This window comes from Haliaeetus albicilla, chromosome 20 (assembly GCF_947461875.1).
Source record: "Haliaeetus albicilla chromosome 20, bHalAlb1.1, whole genome shotgun sequence".
Classification (NCBI taxonomy): Eukaryota; Metazoa; Chordata; class Aves; order Accipitriformes; family Accipitridae; genus Haliaeetus; species Haliaeetus albicilla.
In genome coordinates this window covers 26,233,226-26,258,760 of record NC_091502.1, presented here as the reverse complement: position 1 = coordinate 26,258,760, position 25,535 = coordinate 26,233,226, and the positions used below count along the sequence as shown (strand labels likewise).

The window sequence follows — 25,535 nt, the reverse complement described above, 5'->3', positions numbered from 1 at the left end:
AGGGCTTGCCCATGCACCATCTGGCTTGGCTGGAAGATGATGCTCCAAGGTGGTCCTTCTCCCACCATGCTCTGTGCCACCGGGCCACGTCACGGATCCAAGCACCTTGTCACTGCTCAGATGGGGACCTGGGGGCACCTAGAGCCCTGTGACCAGCCCCCCAGAAAACCACGTCCCCTAGGTTGCACTGTGCCAAGACACGTCCCATGGACAAGAGCTCAGGCACTAACGCCCCGTGGCTCCCATCTGTGTCCAACCAGTCCCTCCAGTGAGGAACCAGTGAGCCCTAGCATGGCTGTCCTCTTCAACCAGCCTCCAGTCCCACCTCAGAGGAGGGCACAGCCCATGGGACAGCCTCTGTCCATGCTGAGACCAGCAGGGACACCACCCGACCCCGAACTCCATTCGGCTTTCCCCAAAAGAAGTCCCAGAGCCAGGGTCCTCTCACCCCTCCAAGCCAACATCTGCACTAGGAGCAGCCTCGAATGGTCCCTCCCTCCTGCAGCAACATCTGGCAGAGCACATCTGGGCCCACCATGGGGGCATCTTTGCAGGGGATTTATGGGAAAAGCCTGGCTGGGTGTTGGGATGTTGGGTGCCCCATGCCCTCATGGACATGCCCAGCAGATGTCCTACAGGCACTGCAGAGCTCTGATTTTTTTGGCATTTCCACCTGCAGCGATGTGGTTGGACAACCCACACCTACACCATGTGACCTGGTCTCCAGGGCGTTGACCACCATTAACCTTCCGAAACACCTTCATTAACATCTGAAATGTGGGGTGGACCCTCCGGCCAGGCTGCTCCAGGGGGGTTATTGGAACCAGCTCAGTAAAAAAAGGACCAAGGAAAACCCTTGGCCCATGGCTGCAGGTGATGACGCTGAGCACAAAATGGGGGGACATGGGAACGGGGGGTGTAAGGGGTCCCCCATCATGGGATGGCCATCTGCAATGGCCCAGGAGATGGGGTGCAACATGAGGAAGAGCTTTTGGGGAGCAAGTGAGGGAAGGGGCTCGGGGAAACGATACCTGCCAGGTGACAACCCACCAGGAATATTATGGGCTTGATCTGGGGGGAGAGAAGTCACCCCCACAACCTGTTCTTGATGCTATTGCCATGCTGCTCCCACCTCCGGTCCCACTGTCCCCAACATCCCCACTGCCACCCGTCCCCAATCCACCCCCACGCCACATCGGTGCTGGTAGAGCACCCACAGCTGGGGGTCTGACTTGGGGTCCCGGGGATGGTGACAAGCAAGGGACGGTCACGCCGTGACATGGTTTGGGGTGTCACGTTCCTGGCTGTGCCGCGTTACCTGCATCAAGGTGCGCAAGGACTCCACGTAGGACTGTTCCGTGTCCAGCAGCGTCATGATGACGTGTTTCCTCATGTCCTGCCCGGGTGGAAAGAAAGACAAGATGAGTTTTGGGGTGACACGACGGAGGGGAGCTACGTGGCGGGTGTCGGTGTCGGTGCCGGCGCAGGGGCTTGCCGGGGAGGCTGAACGCCGGAGGAGCCCGGCTGGCGTCCAGCTCCCCTCCGCTCCCTCTCCACCCCGATGGAGGAATCCGGGAGGATTAGGAAGTACATGACACCGAGCGCACAGAGACGCCTGGTTTCCTCCGCGGCCGCGTCAGGAGCCCGCCCTGGATCTCACAGCCCTACATGGGTCGGTCCCGGAGCCCTCCGTCTCTCCGGCGGCTCCACTCGGAGCAGTCCCGTAGGAATTCGCCTCCCGCCCGGCACCCTGGGCACCCCGGCACTGGGCTGTGGCCCCGCAGGAGGGGGATTAATGGGGTGGTGGGGGGCACGGGGAGGTGGTGGGGTGGGATGGTCCGACAGCTTTGGGAAGCGGATGGGTTGGGGTCTTCTTGCTTGTGGGGCTCAAAGACCCCCCTCGCATGCAGCACCCTGGGGGACGTCCCTGCAGCTCAGCCTGGGGGTGAGATGCTCCAGAGCCCAGGGTGTGAGACACCCCAAAAGTTTTGGGTGCACGGATGCTCCAAAGGCCCTTTGTGCAGTGATACCCCAAAAGTTTTGGGTGTGGAAGTACTACAAAGGTGCTGGGTACAGTGACACCCCAAACGTTTTGGGTGCAGAGATGCTGCAAGGGCCTTGGGTGCAGAGACACCTCAAAAGTTTTGCACATGGAGGTGCTCCGAAAGCCCTGGGTGAAGAGATGCCCCACAAGTTTTGGGTGCAGAGATGCTCCAGAGACCTTGAGGGAAGAGATACCCCAAAAGTTTTGTGTGTGGATATGCTCCAGAGTCTCTGGGTGTGAGACACCCCAGAAGTTTTGGGTCTAGAAATGCTCCAAGGGCCCTGGGTTCAGAGATACCCCAAAAGTTTTGCATGCAGTGGTGCTCCAGTGACACTAGGTGCAGAGATACCCCAAAAGTTTTGCATGCATAGACTCTCCAGAGACCCTGGATGTGAGACACCCCAAACGTTTTGGGTGCTGAGACCCTCCACCAGCCCTACGAAAGGAGATGCTCCAAGGTGCTGGGTATGGAGACTGCAATGGTCCTGTTCATGGAGACTGTCCAAAGGCCCTTGGTGCAGAGACACCCCAAACTGTGGGTGCAGGGACACCCCAAAGATCCTGGATGCTCGGACACCCCTAAGACACATTTGGACACCCTAAACGCTGTGGGTGCAGGGATGCCCCAAAGGCCCCAAGGAAAAGGATCCTCCAAAGGTCCTGCGTGCAGAGATGTCTCACCTGACCACCACAGCACGCTGGGAGCAGGTTCCCCTGACCCACTGCCTCTATGGGGGGCTGCTGGAGCCACCGAACCTCTGTGTCCCCCATGTCCTTGTGGGATGAGCCCATGTCCCCCGGCCACGTGGGGCTGTCCCCCCCCCCACTGCTCCCAGTGGGGATACGTCTGCTGCGAAGCTGCTCTGCAACCACAGGACGAAGCTTTAGCCCAACCATCCTCACCATGGATGAAGGCCACCGTCTCCCCCAGGGAGCAATGGGGAGGGATCCTGGCCAGATCCTGCTCGGTGCTTGAGAACGAACCGTGCCTCAGTTTCCCCACTCTCCCACCAAGCTGCTACTGGCCTTTTCAGCCAAGCAAGGAGGAAACTGCTCTCTAGAGCCAAATATTACAGTGACGGGTCCAAGTCCCCCCAGGAAATATGCCCCCCCCCAAAAAACAGTGATGCTGGAGTCCTCGGGGACACTGGCTGAGACCTCCCCAATTCATTACAGCCTGAAGGTTTATTAACACTCTCACTGCCGGATTAATTTATTGTAATTATGGGCTGAAGGGCACCCGCCAGAGGATGGACTTTAGGGGTACAGAGCGCCTCCCCCCCCCCCCCGCCTCAGCTTCCCCAACCCTCGCACACCTTGTAGTTCCCTGCCTCAATATGATGCTCCCGGCATTTTCCGGAGCCATCCCAGCTCGGGACTGAAGCAAAAGGCCAGATCGGTGAGGCCAACAGGCTCAGCACCGGCAGCTGGAGATTTGCAGCAGTGGGGAGATGCAGCATGAGGCCCAACTGTTGGCAAGGGGATTTTTTCCACCAGTACAGCAGCGGTATTATTCTGGCGGGGGAAAATTCCTGCTGGGATGAGCAGGAGGTGGGGGTAACGCACCATCCTGGCAGGGCGAAGTGGTACCCAGGCACGAGCAGGATGCACCCCACTGCATCCCTTACCCCAGCAAAGCCTCTCCCCCGTGGGGCTGATGCTGCTTCGGTCTCCATCAGCAGATGGGGGACACCCCCGCCGCACCCCGGCCTCATCCTGCCTCTCCCGAGATGCTCAGCATCCTCGGGATCAGCCCCCGCCGCGATGGGAATTGGGGCATTTCTCCACCAGCCGACGCCTCCGCGGTGTAAATCAGCATGGGGGGGGGGGGGCAGCGATGGCTCCAGCCCCCCCATCACCCTTTCTGCATGGGAGCATCCCCCCCTCCCCACGATCCAGCGAAGCCTGGGGGTGGCGAGCTGAGGATGAGGATGGAGACACCGTTGCCACGGCAATCGCGGTCCAGACCCCGCAGGTGCCGGGTTCTGCTGGGCGCACACGTGTCCAAACATGACGCATCCATGCACCCCCCCCCCCCCAATTTGAACCCCCCCATCCCACCAGAACCCCCCCCATCTCCTCCATTCCCAGGACACCCCCCCACACCCCCCCATCCCTTTTCCCATCACCTCGGTACCACCGCGACTGCCGCAACCCTTCTCCGGCAGCTCCTCGGCAGCCCCACCGAGCCCGGAGGCGGCGAAGGCCGCATCGATGCCATCCCCGATGTCTCGCATGTCCTCCAGCGCGATGGTGAACTGCGCCAGAGTCCTCACCATCTGCAGCATGCGGGTCCCGGGGGTCGGTCCGTCCCACGCGGCCCAAGGAATAAAAAAAATTTTATATATATATATATATATATATATATATATGCCCCCAGGTCCCCCCTTTAAAATAGCCAGAACGCTGCACTGGGATGCAGCGAGGAGGGAAATAAAATAGAGGAGCTATTTATATCAATAGGGTTCTGTGTGTGTGTGTGTGTGTATATATATATATAATAAAAAAAAAAACCCCTCCCGCAGAGCGGCTGCAGGATGCGTGCGCCTGCGTCCGTGGCGGCACGCGGGTCCCCGGCCCCGGGTGCTACCGAGGCACGGGCAGGCGAGAGCAATCGGCGATGGAGGCAGAGCCGTGCCCACACACACAGACACACACGCGCGGATGCAGGCAGGGCCCAATCCTGCCAGGGGGGATGCTGTTGGAGAGGCTTTGACCGAGGAGGATGCTGTATTGGGGGAAGATGGGCGATGCTTTCTTGGGGTTTGTGATTTTTGGGGAGGGGGAGTGCAGAGATGATGCTGGGTTGGGGTGCTCAGCATCCTTGGGGTCTCCATCCCTAACAATGGGGGGGGGGGTCCGGGTACCGTGTCCCCCTCCCTGACCTTGCAGAGAGGGAAACTGAGGCACGGAGCAAGCCTGCCCCCCCCCCCCCACTGCCCCTACATCAGCACCTCAGCATCCACATCCCTGCTTGCCGGGTGATGCACCCTGCCCGGATCTGTTTGTAACACTCCCCTCCTGCTTCGTTAATTAAATCTAATTAGCCGCTCACCCCGTTTCCACAGCAACAGCGTGCAGCAGGGCTGCGTCCTCCCATTGCAGCCAGTAAATTTCCTCTTGGTAATGAGGATGATGAGCATCCTACCCCGGGCAGGGAGCTGGGGGGGGCAGGATTGGTGCATAACACCCATCCCACACCCCCCCGGCCCCCTCCCCACGGTGCACAGCAGAGAACAGCCAACTTGGTGCATATAGTGAGAGGGGACCTGCAGCAGCTTTAAATACACCCTGGCACTGGGATCAGGGAGGAGGGACCCGCAGCACCCGGCGTGGGCACGATGGGTGCCTGCGCTGTACCCGGTACGGCTAATTGCGTTAGGGCTAATGAGGCTGTTTGCAAGGCAGCAGCTCCTGCAACTCCTTCTGCAGCACCACGGTCGTCCCAGACCCATCTCTGTTGTTGCAATCCCAGACCCATTTAGGTTGCAATCCCAGACCCACCTGGGCTGCAGTCCCGGGCCATTCTGGGTTCCAATCCCAGACTCTCCGGGGCTGCGATCCCAAACCCATCTCAGTTGCTGTCCCGGGCCCACCTGTGTTGCAATCCTGGACCCATATGGGTTGCAGTCCTGGGCTTTTCTAGGATCCAATCCCACACCCATTTCTGTTGTAATCCCTGTTTTCTTTGGGTTGCAATCCCAGACCCATCTGGTTTCCAGTCCCAGACCCATTTGGGCTGCAACCCCGGGCCCATCTGCATTGCAATTCTAGACCTATCCAGCTTGCAATCCCAGACCCATTTCTGTTGCAATCCCAGACCCTTGCGGGTTGCAATTCCAGACCCACTCGGTTTGCAATCCTGGGTCCATCTGGGTTGCAATCCCAGGCTCGTTTGGGTTCCAGTCCCCAATCCGTCTGGCTTGCAATCCCAAACCTATTCCTGCTGCAATCCCAGACCCATCAGGGCTGCAACGCTGGGCCCATCTGCATTGCAATCCTTGATCCATCTGGGTTGCAAACCCAAACTCATTCCTCTTGCAATCCCTGCCTCATTTAAATGGCAACCCCAGCCCCAGCTGGCCTGCGATGCTGCGACGCCACGACGCTGCGACGGTGACCCGGCCGCTCCGCCTGCAGCAACTCCCTCGAGCCCTCCCATGGGATCGCCTGTCCCTGGAGCGAGCAGGAGATCCATCCATCCACAGAGCATCCTTCCCACTCCCCGACCACCACCCTTGAAACCATCCCTTCATTTAACGCAGCATCTTCCCACAGTAGCTTCGCATGTAGATTCTCCAGTGTCTACTATTAAGGCTGAGCTTTCCGCCCGATGGGTTTAAAAACCTCTCTCAAAGCCACCCAACCTCTTCGGATGTTATCAGGGAGGGAAGATGGATGGAGAAGGGTTAAGCCCGTTGCTGCCCGGACTGGGGAAGGAGCCAGGCTGGATCCCACTGTGCATTCAGGGGCCCAGTGGAGGTCATCTCGCCATCACCCAGGAAAGAAAAAGCAGGAGAGATGCCGGCCGTCCCCGCCGGCCGCTGAGCCTGGACCCCCCTGCGTGCGGCCCGCAGCCCACAGGAAATTCCTGGGAGTGTTTGGCCACTCCAACAGCGCTGCCTATTTTTAGGGCCGTCTAAAATATGAGCCAGTTATTTTTAGCAGCGCGGCTCTTTGTAAACACCTTTAGATTTCCTTTCGGACTAGCTTTTTTTTTTTTTTGCAACCTGGGTGTTTCCTCCCCCAAAAAACCCCAAACACTCCCAGGAAAAGCATCCCGATCCCTTGGGACAGAACCAAGGGGTTCATCCCCCATCCCCAAGGCTTGTGCCAGTGTCGCAAGGATGCCCCCAAACACCCACAGATGGAACAGATCCGGCACTGGGGATTTGGGCGGTGATTCAGCAGAACCCCAAATCCAGGATGAGGGGCTCGGAGAAGGGGTTTTCCCCCAGTTTTTCCCTCCAGCATTGGAAATACAACCCCCCAATCCCACGTGGCCTCCCACCAAAGGATGGGAGCTCTCTTAGGCTGCTTTATTTTATTTTTTAATAAAAAATCCGGGTGCAAATCCATCATTTTGCTTTTCCCTGCCCAACTGTAGCAATGCAGGAGGAGCTTGAGCATCCCCGGGGATTTTAAAACATCTTAAAATATTAAAAAAAGGACCTGGCAAATCCTGTCCTGCCTCCACCCCTTGCAAACAAAGAGGCATCGATGGAGGAGAGTCCTAAAAACTTCATTTTTTGAAGAAAAATGGGGGTTTAGGGAAAAGGGAGAGCAGGGATGTACATCCTTGAAGAATCCCAGCCATGACAGCAACCTCCGGCCCTTGAGCCCAAGCTGAGACCGTGCACACATCAGTGCATGTAATGATGCCAATCGCAGCCACCCTGAGGACTCCCCTCCCCTCCAATCCCGCTGCTGGTGGGAACTGGGCCACTGAAGCGCGGGGACGCGCGGGCGGGTGTCACACGCGCTGTCACCACCCGGCTGGGATGCTAAAATCACATCCCGTGGGAGGAGGGATCTCCGTATCCCCGGAGACAGCATTTCTCCCCAAAATTCCCTTCCCAGACCTGCAACACGCAGCATTGCTCCAAGGTCAGCGGTGTAACGAGTTGTGCCAGGGCTCAGCCATACGCTGGATGAGCTGTAGTGGGGATTTTGACCATGAGACCTCACTTTGGGGCAAAAAAAAATGGCTTCAGGAAAAAATCTGTTTCAGACCATTTTGGGAGTGGGATTTGCCGCTTGGGGCCTTCCCAGCTCATCCTTCCGGCAGCTGCTGAAGGAGGAGCTAGCCCTGCTTCGAGCAAAATTATTCCCACCCCTCCAAAATCTGCCAAAATTTTAAGAATAAATAAATACAAGTTGTTTTTCCCTCGTTACAGCTTGTCCCCGCTGCTGGCTCCCGATGCGCTGTACTGCTGGGGGGTGGGCGGGATTCTCTAGGGTCTTGTAGTAGGGTTGTGCTAGGAGCAGCCTGAATCTTAGTACCTCCTTGAGACCCTTGCTCCCACTTTGGAAGAAACTGGGGGGAACTGGGATTTCTGCACCTTTTCTTTCCTGGGATACTCCTTCCTGGGGCAGATCCCACTAGAGGGAGCTGGGACATAGTGTGAGCCACTGGCCCATGGGGACAGTCCCCTGCCCCAGAGAGCCCACAGTGCATGGTGAACGCCCAAGCTTAACAATTTTAATGTGCCCTTGGCTTTATTTCTACAAAAACCCTGGAAAAAAAAGACTCAAAAACAAAACCGGACCCTCTTCTATCCATCCCAATGTGACAAGCAAACACCTCCGCAGCAAATGGCATCATCCCGACATGTAAAACTTGGTCACACAGCTGGAAAAGCCCCTGTCTGGCCCTATTATCCAAAATAGGATAATGCTATTACATCCAATTCTGTATTTCCTCAATTGCTCAGTTTCTGGCAGGAAAATAGCTTGGAAAAATCACATTATCTCCTCTCAGGATGTTTTTAAGCAGGAGGGTTGATTGGGTTTTGTAGGGCTTTCAAGGCAAACCCATCCAACCTTTGCCTTGGGATAAATGATGCTCAGCCGTATGTCCCACACAGCTCTGTGCCACGCGGGTGGAGGGACAGCAGCCACCAGACAGGGGAAGACCTTGCTTTGCTGGATACCAGCCACTGCCATCCCTGGGCACCAGCCCCTGGCATCCTTGGGTACTGATCACCTCCATCCCTGGGCATCAGTAACTCCCATCCCTGGTACTAGCACTCCCCATCCCTGAGTACCAGTCACTGCATCCCTGGGCATGTCACTCTATCCCTAGATACCAGTCACCGCATCCATGGTATCAGCCATCACCATCCCTGGGCACCAGTCACATCCATTGCTGGGCACCAGTCACCATATCCCTGGGTACCAGTCATTTCCGTCCCTGCTACCAGCCACCGCCATCCCTGGTACCAGTAACTTCCATCCCTGGGTACCAGTCACCTCCCTTCTGGAGCATGTCACCCCATCCCTGGGTACCAACCACTGCCATCCCTGGACACCAGTCACCTCCATTCCTGGATACCAGCCATATCCATCCCTTGTACCAGTCACTGCCATCCCTGGGTACCAATCACTTCCATCCCTGGGCACCAGTCACCTCCATTCCTGGATACCAGCCATATCCATCCCTCGTACCAGTCACTGCCATCCCTGGGTACCAATCACTTCCATCCCTGGGTACCAGTCACCTCCATCCCTGGGTACCAGTCACCTCCTTCCCAGAGCATGTCACCCCATTCCTGGGTACCAACACCTCCATCCCTGGTACCAGTCTCCTCATCCCTGGGTACCAGCCCTCTCCATCCCTGGGACTACCAGGCCCTCTGTCCTGGAGAAACCACCCACCACGTCCCGGGGAAACACAAGGACCTGTGCTGCAGGAGAGGGGCCGTGCCCAAGCCAGGCTGACGCCGGGCAGCATCACGTCCCCTTCCCGCCCAGCCACTCGCTCTTCTCCCACGGGTAAGAAAAGTTCGAGCCACTTTCCAAAGCGTAACTTCTTGAAAGGAAATAAGAGCATAAATCAGCAGCTCTGATTCAGCTCTGCTTTGGTTACTAATAATACTCCCGTGTTTATTCGCAGTCCTGGGGCTAGAGATGTTTGCTTTTCCCTCGGTCGTGGTTTTTCCCAGGCTCCCAGCTCACAGAGGAGCCTTGATTTGTTCATGGATGCTCCCATGGAGAAACCCGGCGGCACAACCGCCTCCAGGATGGGGAGGAAGAGGAGGAGGAGGAGGGCGGCTCCAGCCCCAAACTGATGTGCCGAGAATTCAGTTGTTTTCCCTTCTTTGACTTCTCGGCTGTGGTGATTCATCCCGGGAGGACACGGCCTGGCTGTAATTCTGCTTTTTAAGTGTGAGAAAAAACCAGGAATAAAAAATAAAGGAGTCGGAGCAATTTTTTCAGGGCAGGGTGGAAGGATGCTGGGCATCCCAGTGCTGTCCCGGTGAGTGGCAGCGCAGGGACTGGTCCCAGTGGGATGGGGAGCAGAGAGACGGCGGGAGGTTCATTTCCCAAAGCAACAAAAATTCATCCTCTAAATGCATTGCAAGGCTTTTCCCATGGGATTTTCACTTGAAATCAGCATTTGCATTACCAGAGCCAGGGTGCAAGGGGTTCCCTCCCACCCCACCCCCAAAATATGAGGCTCAGGGTCTTGCTGGCGCATCTCAGGGCACCCTCCCTCCGCTGCTGGCAGCACCCCGTGGGTGTCCCCCCTCCCCAAGCCCCCCTCCCACCCGATCTGTGATGATCTCCCCGATTTACCCCCCCAGCCCCACCCCACCGCTACCATCCATCCGCCGGCGCATTTGCAGAGCCCTTGCAAAACTCATGTCGCTGCCGTCCAGGGCGCAGCGGGGGGCTTGCTGGCCAGCCTTTGCCGAGCCCTAGAGCAGCTTTCACCAAATATGGAAGGTTTTTTTTGCCTCCGGTTTTCGGCACGCAGGCCGCGGCCCAAGAGCGCAGCTTTCCAGATGCTGAGGTCAGCTGCGCTCTTCTCCCCCCCCCTCCCTGGCTCCTTCTCCGCCGCCTCCCAGTACGCTTGGCCCTGCACCCGCTGGGCGAGGGGGAATGCCACCCCCCGACTCGCCAGCATCCCTGCTTCCCCCACCAGCATCCTCCACTGCTGGCGCATCCCGCGGCGCCTCAAAAGCAAGAGTTACTGGGATTTTGGGGGGAGAGGGAAGCCAGGGAGGAGAAGGGTGCCTGATGCTGGTACCCCTTGTCATTGATGCTGGTGCCAGCCCGGCACACGTGGGTAGGAGGTGTCCTGGGTGCCTGGTGGCATGGGGTGTGGATCCAGGTGAGGGGGGTGCAAGCAAACGCGGGGTACCCAGGAGGGTGCCGGCCTGGCACCCAGGGGGTGATGGAGGCCAGGAGTCATTGGGCAACCAAGAGCCAAAGGGCACCCAAGAACTGATGGGCACCAGGAGCTGACTGGTACCCAGGAGCCGATGGGTACTCAAAAGCCAAAAGGCGTCCAGGAGGCACTGGGCACCCAGGAACTGATGGGCACCTGGAGCTGATGGGCATCCAGGCCTCCATGTGGACCCAGAATTCCAGGGGCACCAGAAACCAAGAGGTATCCAGGAGCCAAAGGGCACCCAAGAGTTGATGGATGGTCAGAAGCTGATGGATGCCCAGGAACTACCCTGCAGTCCATGGGCACCCAGGAGCTGATGGGCACAAGGACCTGGCAGCACCAAGGAGCTTACAGGCACCCAAGAACTGTTGGGCACCCAGGAGCCAACAGACACCCAGGAGCGCATGGGCACCCAGAAGCCAATGGGCATCCCATGGGCACCCAGGAGCTGATGGATGCCCAGGATCCAATAGGTACCAGGAGTCTATGGGCACCCATAAATCAACAAGCACAAAGGAGCTGATGGACACCCAGGGGCCAACAGAAACCAGGAGCTTATGGGCATCCAGAGTCCATGGGCACCCAAGAACTGATGGATGGCCACCATCCAACAGGCACCCTGGAGTCCATGGGCACCCAGAAGTCAATGGGCACCCAGAACGCATGGGGATGCAGGAGTTGATGGATTCCCAGGATCCAACAGGTACCACGAGTTCATGGGCACCCACAAATCCACAAGCATTCAGGAGCTGATGGACACCCAGGAGTCCAGGGGCACCCAGGAGCTGGTGGACATACAGGAGCCAGGAGCCCTGAACAGCCCATGCTGTGCCCCTGCCCTGGTCCTTCTCATGCCCCCCCTGCCTGAATCCATGCCCTTGGCAGCAGCCTGGGTAAAACCACCAGAAGACCTCCTTTGTGCCCATGCCAGCCTCCATGCCCAGCATCACCCATGCCCCGCAGACACCCAGCCCCGCAGCACCCCATGCTCAGTGGGTCCCCTCGCCCAGCACGGCTGCAACCGGGGCAGCAGGGAGCCGGTGGGGGGGGGGGGGACACACCACAGGCTTTGCCAGGAACGCCCACATCCCACGTCACATCACGGCAAGGCGAGAGGTGACGCCTTCCCTACCATGTCATTGTCACGGCGGCACCCCAGGGCAGGGTGGGGGCGAAAAAAGGGCGTTTCTGTGTCTACTGACCTGCGCCGGGTTCGGACGACCAAGGGACGAGTCCCCTCTCCGCTTACTGAGGCTCTGAGCCATCTACATCCCATCTCACCGGGGTTTTGGGCAACCAAAAAGAAAATAAAGGACCAAACCCGATCCCCTACCGCTAGCGACGGCGTTTCTGCCGAGGGGTCAGGATGAAACCCTTCCAAAAAAAAGCAAGAAGAAGGATGCCAAATCAGGGCAGGCCGACGAGTCTGCTGCTACTCCAGCTAAAAAAAGCAGGAAACCATATCCCGGGCTTGGAGATGCCAATCTTCCCATGCAAACAACTCCCTTCTTGTTTTTTTTGGAGAGTACCGGAGGGCTCGGGAACAGACGGTCACAAATAGCAACTCCACGGCACCGCCGAGGAAACGTTCTCCAGCCCCAGGAACCATGTGGGGATGCTGGTGTCCCCATGTTGGGATGGTGGTTCCTCTGGAGGGGTCCTGGTGGTGGCCGTCCCCATGTCAGGATGGTGGCTTCTCTGGAGGGGACCTGGTGGTGGTGATCCCCACGTCGGGATGGTGGCTCCTCCAGAGGAAACCTGGTGGTGGACACTACCACAGATGTCTTTTTCCCAGCACATCCACGCAGAGGTGTCCTAGTGAGGTTCATTGGTGTCTTGGATGTCACCGGTGGGGTGGAAGGTGGTGGTGGCCATCCCCTGGTTCCCAAAAAGGGACATGTCCAGGGGCTCTGGGACATGGCAGGACATGGTGGTCACACAAGCCCACCATGTTCCTGCCACCAAGCCTTTCACCCCTCAAGTTAAAGGGATTCAACTTAAAATAATCTATATAAGGCACAGGGGGACATGCAGCTTGGGGACAACCCCCATCTGCAACCAGTAACGGTGTATCACGGAGCAACTGGTACCAGTGCGGGCAGGAACTGGGCAGATTGGGACCAGCCCCCCGTTCCCCGGAAGCTGAGCAGCTCCAACGGGAGTTTGCACGAAGAGCGAGTTACTGGAATATTTTTACCCAGATACTGATTTTCATTCTCCCTCCCATTGGCCGGGCCGCAGTTCCCAAAGACCCAAAAGCAAACACGCTATTTTTAGAGAAGAGTTCATTTACTGGAGCCATTCCCTTTGAAATTCCTCACCCATCCTCTCCATGGAAACCGAGGGAGCCCAGAGAAACAGCCCCACGGGGACCAACCATCAGAGCTTTAAAAAGAGCCACGTTGAGGGAGAGGGGGTGGAAGTGGCTGATTTTTCTTCTCCGGACACATCCTGGCGTAGAAACACCATGGTGGAAATCACAATATATTTGCTTTAGTGGGTTCTGTCTCTGCAAGCTGGGCTTGATGCCTTCAGGAGGAGATGTCCTGGAAGATGGATGATGCCCACTCTGAAAATCATGCCTGTATAGTTAGTGGGGCCTGTTGTCTTGGATGGGTGGTGGGGATGGGTGGTGGAGATAGGTGGAGGAGGGATCGGTGGAGGGGGGATGGCTGGATGGGTGGATGGACATGGATGGAGAGGGGTGGAGAGGGATAGAGATGGGATGAGATGGATGGAGATGGTTGGAGATGGGTGGAGATGGACGGATGGATGCATGGATGGATAGATGGAGATGGATGGAGATGGGTGGATGGAGATGGGTAGATAGAGATATATATATGGACGGAGATGGATGGAAGGAAGTGTGGATGGAAGGACGGCAGGAAGGGACTCTCCTCCCCCATTTTCCAGGGGAAAGCCCTGGGAGAAGGTGAAGAAACTATACAGACCAAACCCCAATGTTGCCCAGCTGCATCTTCCCTTCATGTGACAGGACCACCTTCTCCACCCTGAATTTAGGAGAATTCCCTGCTGCAGCTCCAAAGCTGTGGGAACTGCCCCATCGGGACCTGCCTGTGCCACACGGGTGATGGAGCTCAGCAACAAAGTCACAGCAAGGGGAGACCTTGGCACGCCACCTCTCTGGTCCCTCCTATCACATAGGGCTCCGCATCCGCGGGAAACCTCCCACTTCGGAAATATCCCTGGGAAAGGCTCTAAATCCCCTAACCCTTGCAATGACGGACTAACGCCGCAGCAACATGACCCAGGAAGTTTTGAGCCTCCATCCCGGCTGAGTTTGGCAGGAGGGTACCAACCACGCACGTGCACATCTCAGAGATGCCGACCTACTGCTTCCCCTGCAAGAACAGATCGGAGGTGGAGGCCCCCTCCTCCAAGCAGAAGCTTCGGAGGCATGTGATTTTTGCACGGAAAAGACCAGGCATGAAGCCCTGTGCATGCATGCAGGCAGCGTGCAGGCAGGCTGCCCAGAAATGCAGAACGGCCCATGCGATGCAGACACGGTGATGGTGCAGCCCTGCACCATCCCTGCGCATCGCTGGCTGTGTGCACCAGAAGCACCGATGTCTCTGTGCACCCCTGCACCCAGAGCACCGCATCTACCCCTGCACCCCTGCACATGGACCCCAGCACCTGGGATCTCCCCGTGCAAGGGTGCAGGTGAGCAGTGGCACTACTGATCTCCCCGTGCACCCCTGCACGTGCAATGAGCACCAGGGATCTCCCTGTGCATCCACGTGTGTGCAGACCGGCACCATGAATCTCCCTACGCACCCTCGCACATGCAAACTGCCACAACTGATTTCTTTATGCATCTTTACACATCCTTGCACCAGCATCAGGGACCTCCCCGTACACCCCTGCATGTGCACCGCTGCAACAAGGACCTCCTCGTGCAGAACTGCACGTACGTCCCAGCACCGGGGATCTCACCGTGCACCCCTGTGTGTGCAGACCAGCACCATGAATATCCTTATGCACCCTTGTACGTGCACACCAGCACCAGAACCTCCCCGTGCAACTCTGCATGTGCACACCGGCATCAGACATCTCCCCCCGGACCCCTGCATGTGCATTCCGGCACCAGAGACCTCTCCGTGCACCCCTGCCTGTGCACCCCTGGAGCACGGACCTCCCCGTGCACCCCTCTTGCACGTGTACCCCAGCACCCAGGGGGGGCCGTGGGTCTCTCCGCAGGCTGGAAGCGGAGCTCACGCCGAACCCGTCCCAGCCTCCCACCCTCGTTGCAGCCCCGGCATCCTGCCAAAAGCCCGACCTTTGGGCCAGGCGGCTGCAGGCCAAGGCCAGCCCCCGGCACCGAGCTCAGCCCAGCGCTAACCCTCTCGTTCCGGGGCTGGATCCGGCCCCACGGCCACCATCACAGGGCAACCCCCCATCCATGGGGTGCTACGCTGGGGTGTTTGGGCTCAAAGGATGTGTATCCCAGCTGGTCCATCCCCTCTGTTGGAGTTCACTGCCTAATTAATTAGAAGGTTTTAATTAAAGCCAGGGCAGGCACCGAGGACAAGGAACAAGGAGCAAGGTGGGTGGCTCCGGGTGACACCAGACATGCCCTCTGTGTCACCCAGGGGCATTCAAAACCCTGGCAGCGGGGAAGGAAAGGGGCAAAAATGGGCAGAGTTAAAGGGATTTTGGCACTGAGGAAGGGAAGACTAAAAAATGGGCAGAGTTAAGGGGATTTTGGCACTGGGGAAGGGAAAGGGCAAAGACGGGAAGATTTAAGGTGATTTTGGCACCCGGGAAGGAAAGAGGCAAAAATGGGCAGAGTTAAGGGGATCTGGGCTGGTCCAGCCCCCCAGCCACATTGCTTGGCCCCGTGCTGGTGGTCCCAGTGTTGGTCCATGCTGCTGATAGGTAGCATCACATGTGGGTCCCCCTGATGCCGGCCAACTTCTCCTTGCTGCATCCCACCTCCTAGCTCCCTCCAAAGGGCAGTGGAGGCTGCCTGTGTGCCTCAGTTTCCCCCCACCCCAGCGTTTCGCTGAGCACGGCACAACCAGGGCTGCAAAACCCAAGCAAATCATCGGCGCAGGCACTGCAAGAGGAAAGCCAAAATTTACCCGTCCCCATCCTCCCCCCGCAACGGCTTTAATTATAGATTTCCAGTAACACCAAAAAATGAGAAAACTCCCAGCCGTGGCCCAAAACCTGGTTTCTATGGAGATTTACGGAAAGGGAACGGAGGGATAAATAGGTCCAAAGATGATAAACTTTGGCCAAGGAATACGTGGCCAGTGCACAGATCCGGCCCTCGAGCTGTCCCCAAAGCAAGGGTGAGCTTCTGGATGATGAGCCATGCCGGGGCGAGCTCGGAGGGAGGATACTCAGGAGGGATAGGGGGGTTTTTACGCAAGCGTCCCTGGGAACGTGACCCTGATGTTTGCCTCTGGGGATCCCCCTCCATCCCCAATGACTTTTTCGGGGTGCAGCCGCCCCGCTCGGGGAGCAGCAGGTGGGGAAGGCAGCGGCCGGGGCGCCGGGGGCCACGTTCCCACGGCTCCTCTGCTCCCGCGAGGTGCTATATTTAAATCAATATTTTCCTGTTTAATCTGACTGCTGCTAAGTCAACAAACAGAGCATGGCAGCAAACATACCTAATTTTCCATCCCATGCTGGATTCGGCCATGGGGGAAAGAAAGATCTAAGGGGTCGCCAGCCTGGCATCCCGCTCATACCTTCACCGAGCAGCAAATGGACCCCAAATCCACCCCAAATCCACCCTCAAAGCACCCTTGCTTGGTGCCGGTCTGCTGCACATGTGTGTCCATGGGTGTGCATACGTGTGCTGCCCATCCCAGCAGCTTATGGGGTGCTGGAGGCAGAAAAACTTTTCTATCTTGAGTTTTGGGGATTTTTTAACCTGTTTTCTTGACAGCATCATTTCTTTCTGCAGCACCTGCGCTTGTGTGCTGGAGCAGGACGTGCTGCTAACAGCTCCTGGGAATTAAAAGCCTCACGCCCGGCATCAGACACAGGGTGAAGGAGCTCTTCTGCACCCAGGACGGCTTGGCCGGCATCAGCCCCATGGAGGATCGCTGGAAAGCACCCAGGACAAACAGTCCTGCCGCCGAGGGAGAACAGCACGTTACCTCTCGCAGCCGGGACGCGCCGGGCAGCCGAACCCAGCAAACAGCTGGCACGGCAGTGCTCACCACTGCCAAAGCCACCACCAAACCATGAGGGCTGGGAAAATACCCTGGGGGGATGATGCTGCAGAGATGTTGTTCTCCAGGAGAATATCTTGGGGGGAAAATGCTGGAGGGATGTTGGACCCCAGGGAAATACCTTGGGGGAGTGATGCTGCAGGGATACCCAACCACAAGAGAATATCTTGGAGGAGCAAGATATATCTAGGGAGAGAATATTTTGGGGGAGCATCGCCACACACTTGCCAGGCCCCATTATTAATCTCTTCCCAGCATCGTCTGCTGGAGACAGACACCAGGACAGACAGACCATCACCACGAGGCAGGATGGATGCTCCGACGTCCCCAAATCCCCAAGCAACAATGTCCATTTCCCCAAGCAGACAACCGACCTCGTGACGCCGGCCCTCTCCATTGAGTTAGGGAGGGGAAAAAAAAAAAAATAAAAAATAAAGCTTATTTCTTCGCCATCCGTCAGGGAGCACGTAAATCTCTGCTCCCAGCCAGCCGTCCTGGTGCCAAGTTATATCCGGTCCTCGATGCTCTTGACTATAATTAAAGCAACTCCCTTGCAGGGCTCGGTCCCCCTCCGCCCCCCCAGCGAAGGCTGGTGCCATCTGAAATAAAACATCCCAGCTCCACTATATAATAAATCAAAAGGAGAAATAAAAATCCTGGTTTCAGTTATGTTATGGCTGCAGCACAAAGAAATTCAAAGGCAGGAGAGAGATTTGAAGATACAGCTGCGGCGTTGCCCTTAAAAGGGAAAATTCGCACCCTCTTCGCCGAGGCCGGCGGGTTCAAGCAAGGTAAGGAGCAGCATCCCCGGGGTCCAGCCCCGTGGGGTGGCCCATGTCCCTGAGGTGATGCTTGGCCAAACTGGGCTCCCAGTTGCCAGATCCCAGTGCTGGAGTTGGTAAAAATCCACCCGAAATGATCCCAAAGTGACCAGGGTTGGGGGGTGTATCGGGGTGCGGGGTCAGCAGAGCGTCCCTGATACTGGGGCCATCATGGGGTGGGCACCATCCCTGGGGCACTGCAGGGAGCTGCCTGAATAAAAAATACCACTTTATAAATTATTAATATAAACCACGTATTATATAAACATATTAATAATTTAGTAAGCGATATTGCTTTATAAAGAAATGCTGCCGCGTGCACTGCCTTGCCTTGGGGACCTGCTGATGTCCCAAAGGTGCCGCCAGCCACAGCGCCGGGAGGTTCCTCGTTACCCCGCTTAATTATAACGCTCGATGCTTCAATAGCACTTTTCACCCCAAGATCAGAGAGGACAAGCGTCTCACTCTAAACTGGTACATTGAACAAAAATGCCGCAAAATTCACCCCAAATTATTTCCAAGGAAGTTTTACGCAGGAGCCAAGAGCTGTTGTTGGCCACCAACAGCAATGGGGACAACAGCCGGAGAAGGAGCTGGATGAGGGGCAGAGCCCTTCAACAGAATATCTTGGGGGAATGATGTTGCAGGGATGCTGGACCCCGAGAGAATATCTTGTGGGAATGATGCTGCAGGGATACCCAACCCCGAGAGAACATCTTGGGGGAATCGTGCTGCAGGGATGCTGGATCCCACGAGAATATCTTGGGGGAAGGATGTTGCAGAGATGCTGGACCCCAGGAGAATATCTTGGAGTAATGATGCTGTGGAGATGCTGAACTCCAAGATAATACCTTCAAGGAATGATGCTGTGAGGATGCTGGACCCCAGGAGAATGTCTTGGGGGAAGATGCTGCAGGGATGCCTGACCCCAAGGGAATATCTTGGGGGTAGATGCTGCAGGGATGCCTGCTCCCAAGGGAATATCTTGGGGGAATGATGCTGCAGGGATCTGGATTTTGGGAGCGTGCAAAGAAAAACGCCCCTGCTCCACATGGCTCTGCCCCGGCCAGCAAGGGTTACACCACCGGGCTCAGCCCTGGGGACTTCACGCTTGGCTGCCGGCGGCTGTCGGAAGGGAACGGTCCAGCCCGTCCTCTTAAATCGGCATCGAAGCAGGGCGAGAGAGCCCTGCCAGCCCTGTTCCCGTGAGCTCTCGCCTCATCCCCCACGGGAACGGGAATGGGTATTTCTGGGCTTCGCCCGGAGCTATTAAAAGCCCCGTGGGTGCCAGCACTGCTGTGCTGCAGGAGGAGGTGACGCTTCCAAGCCCTTCCTGGCACAAACACCCGAAGCAATGGAAACCCAAGTCCATCTTCAAACAACAGCCGAGGGGCTGGCAATGCCAAAAACCCACCCCGGGAAAGACCCCAAAGCCCGCGGCTGCTCTTCAGGGTGAGCAAACCACCTTTGCATCCCCCAAACAGCATTAATTCTTCCGTGGACAGGATAAAACTTTACCCGTTGATAAAATAGTTGGTGCACGCACAAGAATATTTTTTCCCCTTTTTTCCCACGCCGCTGGCACCGCAAAGCCCATGGTCCCGGGCAGAGGGATGGTGATTTTTCTGGGGGGGAAAATGCCAATTTGCTCGAAAAGGGCTATGACATGGGGAATCCCAAGCAAAAGGACCATTTAAGCCCTCCCCACCAAGGTAAAGGCAATTTTTGGTTCAGCATCTTGGGGCTGGCCAAGAGCACACCCATTTACCGGGACTTAGATAGCATTGCTGGGAGATGCTATATATAAATACAGCATATAATATGTATGTATCTATAAAAACACCTTCCACCAAAACTTGGTGCTGTTTAACCTGAAAACTGCTTCTTCCCACCCAAAAATCGCCTTTTTATTGGGGGAGTTGCTCCTACAAACAAGAGCTCATCCCCTTGCAACTGCCAGCACGGGCTGGGAAGGCTCTTGGCCATCCAGCAGTGCATCCACGGATGGGAATTTGTCCCCAACGAGGGACACGCGAGGCACCCCCAAAGCCACCAACGCTTTGGAGGGGTCAGGTACCGCGTGAAACGAAGGTAGTTTTAGGATGGACGGGCACTTACCACCTGCGGCTTGGTCCTGGGGCCGTGTTCGTCGGGCGGCCGTGGGCACCGGGGCAGCCGGGGCTGTGGGGCAGTGGGTGGAGAGCGGGGTCCATCCCCAGGACCGGGGGACGCGTCACCTGAGTTGAGGGCCAGCATGTACCGCTTGGTGACATCCTCCAACGAAGGAGGTTGGAGGGTCGGGAAGGATTTGCCGGGTGAGCGGGCGGCAACCGGTGCGGGGAGGTGGCTGTGGTGGCCGGAGGGGACAAGCGGCTCGGGGACGGTGATGGGGACGAAGGTGGCAGGCTCGCTGGTGTGACGGACGTGCTTGGTGGCCGGGCGACTTTTGGTGGTGTGGACGGCAGGTGCTGGCGGCGGTTGGTTTTCCTGGTGAGCCGCGCGGTTGGAGCGCTTCTTGGAGCTGCGCCGGGCAATGCGAGGGGACAACACATCGGCCAACTTGGGGTCAAAGCCATAGCCGCGGCCGGTGCCCGGCGCTGCTGGTTGTGCCGAGAGGATGGGCTCGCTGCTGGACGGTGGGATGCTGGGCTCCAGCTCGCTGATGGCCTCACCGGGACCTTCGAAGGCGCCAGCTGGCAGCTCACCGCGGCGGCTGGGGTCGCTCAATGACTTCTTCTTGATGGTCTTGCCGTTGCCCTTCTCGTCGATGAGTTTAGCCATGGCGCCGGGCTGGCTGACAATGGTTCGGATGAGGCTGCTGTAGTCCCGCGGCCCATCGCTGCCGAGTGACAGGTCGCTGCCTGCGCTGCCTGCGCTGCCTGCGATGGCGGCGGGTTGGGGGATGCCCGCCTTGGCGCTCAGCGAGCCCAGGAGGTTGCTGTCGACGGAGAAATTCTTCGCCTCCTCCGCCACCGAGCATCTCCGGTGGGGCATGGGGTCGCTCAGGGAGCGGTAGGGCTCGGTGCCACCCTCGCTGCCACCCTCCATCCCATTGGGACCTGCCGAGGGGAACTTACGGCGGCGGCGCAAGCTGCCGGGGGTGCTCGGTGTCTCGGATTTGCCAGCTGGAAGGTCTTCAACTGCCGCTGCCGGGTGAGCGGGCAATGGCGTTTCGGTGTCACCGGCTGCCGGCCCGGCGTTGGGCAGCGTCCAGGCGTCCACGGCTTCATGCAGGTCTTGGAAGGGCATCCCCACGGGTTCCGGCTCCGTGACGATGCCCTCGTCCGTCACGCTCGACTCGTGACCCGACAGCTCCTCCACGGATTTCCTGCGAGCGAGGTTCTCCTCTGACTCCGCTTCCTTCAAACACCGCGTGCTCTCTGCCCGTCCCCGAAGGGTCACCTCCGTCGTCCCTGTCGATGCCACCACCTCGGCGCCCTCCACACCTCCGCTGTCCTTCTGCTCGGCCACGAAGCCGTAGTCCTGCTGGGAACCCATCCTGCTGATCTTCTCAAAGACCTGCCTCGCCTCCTGGATGTACTGGTCCTGGATGACCACAGGGAGGGCATCCTCGTCCCCCCGCTGTCCCCCATCCGAAGCCACCCGGTCCTGGCCGTCAGCGGTGGCCAGGAGGAGCTCGGAGGAGCTCTGCTTCATGGCGCTCTGTAGGAAAAGCCGCCGCGTCCCTGATTTTTCGGAGCAGGTGAAGGACTTGGCACGACGCAAAGTGGCCGTCAGGTCCTTGAGCGTTGGCCGCTCGCCCGGCGCCCAGCGGTTGGGGGGCTGAGCGGCGCTGCGGCTGCCCGGGGAGGGGGTGGCGATGCCGGAGCAGCCGTCGGAGCCGGCGTCGAGGCCGATCCTCACCCCCTTCTTCTTCACCTTCAGCTCCGAGAGGTCTGATTTGAGGAAGCTGAGGAGGGTCAGGGTCTCTGTGGCGATGTCGGGGTTGGACAAGGACTTGCGGTGCTCGGCCCGCTCCCCTTCCAGCCCCGGCTGGTGCGGGCTCTCGCTCCCAAAGTCCGGTTTCGCCTTGGCCGCGCCCTGCGGCAGCTTGGGACGGACGCGGAGCGCCGGCTGCCCCCACGCCAGGCCGTCGCTCGTCCCGAAACTGGGCGACCGATAGACGCCGTAACCCGCCGGGAGAGTCCGTCCTTGGTTGGGCCAACAGACCCCAAACTGCTCCTCTTCCTTCAGCGTCTCCGTGCTGGAGTAACGGCTGCCGCTCCGCGACCCGCCGGGGCTGCCGAAGGGCAGGATGTTCACCTTGGAGACGCGGGCCACCACGGGCAAGGGGTGACGGGCGACCGCCCGCCCGCAGCCTTCGGCCTCGGCCTCGCCGCCATCCGCCGGGCTCTCCCAACCGCCGCTCTCCTTCTTCTTCTTCCGGGCGACGCGGTGACGGTGGGCGCCGCTTTGCCCTTCGCCTTCGCTGCCGGACGAAGCGCGGGGAGAACGGGGCGCCGTGGCTTCATCCTCCCCGTTGGAGCGGGGCGACGGGGAGGAGGAGGAGGAGGGCGGTTGCGGTCGAGCCGAGTTATGCCAGGAATGCGGGCCGGGCTCCGGCGGAGCTCCGCGGGGAGAACGGAGAGCCGGGTGCGGGACGCGGCTGCGGGGCGGAGGCGGCGGGGGAGCCCCGCGCCCGCTCCCGCTCCCGGTTCCGTTCCCGTTTCCCATCCCGCCGCCGGTCCCATTCCCCGCTCCCCCCGCAGGCTGCCGGCAGCTTTCCCCGAAGAGTTTCCGCATCGCCGGGACGCTGGGCCAACGCGGCGGCTCCGCGTTTAAGCCCGGGCCCGGCGACGACGACGACGACGGCGGCGGCGGCGGTGGAGCCGGAGACGGCGGCTGAGCCCCGGCATGAACCGGGCCCGTCGGCTCCGGCTCGGTAAAACGAAGCGAAAGCTGCCGTACCGAAGGGGCCAGGCTGCCAAAAGCCCGGCCCGCTTGTTGCTCCGCGATCGACGCTGAAACTTTCCTACCCGGGAAGAAGAAGCAGGAGGAGGAGGAGGAGGAGGAGGAAGGCGGGGAGGAGGCGGGCAGCAGCCACCGACCCGCCGCTACCCCCCGACCGCTGCCCCCCTCCGCCATTGTCTGCCCCCCCCCCCCCGCCGCCGCCTCCGCCCGCCCCCCGGCCCCGCCGCCGCCCCCCGGCCCCGGCCCCGGCCCCGGCCCCGGCCCCGCCGCAGGCACCGCCCGGCCCCGCTCCTCCTCCGGGCTGCCAGCGGGCTTCATCCCTCCCGCTTTGTTTTCTCTCTTCGCCTCCCCCCCCCCGCCTTTTTTTTTTTTTTTTTTTTGGCTTTTCCTCCTCCCTCACCCCCTGCTTTTTTATTTGTTGCATTCAAATAAACTTTCCTCCCCGGAGGCGTGGTTTCCTCCCGCAGTGGGGGGATGGTTGGAGATTTTGCCTTTTTTTTTTTTTTAATTTAATTTTTCTTTTTTTTTGAGGGGGGGGGAGAAGAAGGCAGACACAGAGCTGCCCTCCCGCTCCCAGGCCGAGCAGGACGACCTCACATCCCCCCCCCCCCCCCATCCTTCATCCCCTTCCCTCCATCCCCTCCCAGCTTTTTTATTATTTTTTTTTTTAGGGGAAAACAGGATAAGTAAGCAAGAATTTGGGTGCCAGCGAGAGATCCTTCCCTTTGCTGTGGATTTCTCCAGCCCCTGCTTTGCAACTCATCTCGGGGAAGGCAGAACACCTTGTTCCCAACTTGCAAAATCCTCCTGTGACGCACTGCCCCGCCAACAGACTTTCTTGTGGTTTTTTAGCGTCGCTTGTCAGCGCTTGCTATTTGCAGCCCATAGCCCCTTTTCCCCCAAGACAGCAGATTTATCGCTGGGGATGTGAAAAATGAAGAAGGTGGCTGGGATGCTTGATGGGTGAGCTGGGGCCTTGGCAGCATGGATGGGGCCAGAGGGGTGTCTTGCCCACATAAAGCACGGTGCTGGCTCTGTCCCAGGGGCACAAAAAACCTGGTGGTGATTAAAAAAAAAATCCAACACCCCCTGTAAATGCATTTTTCAGGATCTAAAAAGCGCCTCCGGCGATGCCGTGAGCTGCACCGCCCCAGCAGGTATTCCTTCCCTGGCTCTCCCTTCCCTCCCCTGGTTCCCCCAGGGCTGGGTGTCTCCCAGCCATAAGGACGATGTCCCCATGATGTCCCCACTGTCACCTGGCATGAAGGATGGGATTTGGGGAAGAGCCACGCGTTTCATCTCCTCTCAGTGCTGTAGGAACTGGTCCTCAGGCTGCTGGTGTTGAGCATCTCACAAGCGAAGGATATGTTTGGAAGCACCCACCCCATCCCTAAGGTGCCCCGTTGTGCCCATCACCCTGGCTTCTAGGCCTGGCGGTACCAATGGAACTGCTGACAGGACCCCAAGGCCGAGCAGGACATGGTCAGACTCAACGGGAGCTCCGTGTGTCTCCTATGCTTAAAACCATCCAAAATAGGTGCTTCCACCATCAGGGACCTCATCAGGGCATCCTGGAGCGGCTGGATGTCACCGCCTGAGCCCACGCTGTCTCTGGAGCCACCACTAGCCTTTTGGGGAGCTGCTTATTTTTTTCCCCTCAGAGCTTTATTGTGGATCAGTTTTGGCCGGCCACCTTGTCCCATGGGTGCTATCCAGGCACGGGGTGGTGCGACGGAGCAGGGCTCCTCCATCCCTCCCTGGAGCCGGGTGGGCACCCACAGACCCAGCTGGATTTCTCCAAATCTAAATATTTTGCGCCCTCTCCTGGGTCCAGGCGGTGTGGCCTGGTGTCTCCCACCCTGCCACCTTCTTTTTGTCTGGGAAGAGGGGGACACCAGGCTGGGACTGTCCCACCAGCCACCGCCCCCCCCAGCATTTTGCCCTTCCATTGCAGGACCCCAAAAATACATCGGAGGAGATTTTGGTGTGGATGAGCTCCGGCCAAGGGAAAGCCCGGGGCTGGCTTTGCCTCCTCCATCCCATTCTGTGCCCCAGCCCAAAGTCACTGTCACCAAGCATGGTCCTCCCCACAGGGACACGGCCACCACTCCTGCAAAACCAGGTGGTTTGAGCTAATGCCGTCGCAGAATCCCTCTCCGTTCCAGCCCGCCGTGACGCTAAGATCTTTGAGCATCATCCAAGAGCTGATGACCACGCTGGACACCCTCCTCATCCTCATGAAAATAAGGACCCACACCGGGACCACCAACCCTGGATCCTGCTGAGGTCCTTGGGTGGTCGGGTACCTGAGGAAGATGCCGTGTGCTTGCAGGGAGCGAGGTGGGATGAAGTCATGCACTTGGCTGGGTGCAGGCAGCCAAGCCAGGGGGATGCTCATCCCTGGAGATTTGAAGCAATTTGCTTAAATCAAGTTAGATGTCATTATTATGCACAGCCAACCTGCGAGAAATGCAGCAAAACAGTGATCCCTATATATATATATATATGTATGTATACTATATATACATATATACACTGTATAGACATGTATAGTGTATTCAGGGCAGAGAATATCTGCACTGCATAGCCTGTGCTGGGCTACAAACCTTCCCCTGCTTGGATGTATAACGTGTATGTATATGTAGTGAGTGCAT

At 58.3% G+C, this 25,535-nt stretch overlaps 1 protein-coding gene and 1 long non-coding RNA gene across 2 annotated transcripts in view; both read right to left on the bottom strand.

Annotated features, from left to right (window-relative positions):
* ARHGEF17 (Rho guanine nucleotide exchange factor 17) overlaps positions 1-23,055 on the bottom strand; it is a 33,703-nt gene extending 10,648 nt beyond the window's left edge. The window contains exons 1-2 of the mRNA XM_069808643.1: positions 20,089-23,055; positions 1,319-1,396 (exon numbers count right to left, since the gene is read on the bottom strand). Coding sequence (XP_069664744.1) covers positions 1,319-1,396; positions 20,089-23,055 — 3,045 coding nt within the window. The remainder of the gene's footprint in view (positions 1-1,318; positions 1,397-20,088) is intronic.
* On the bottom strand, positions 9,559-10,572 carry LOC138690187 (uncharacterized). The gene is made up of 2 exons (XR_011329018.1): positions 10,368-10,572; positions 9,559-9,921 (listed from the first exon to the last, which is right to left on the bottom strand). It is a non-coding gene; the product is annotated as an uncharacterized lncRNA (long non-coding RNA).
* Positions 23,056-25,535: the final 2,480 nt, after the last annotated feature.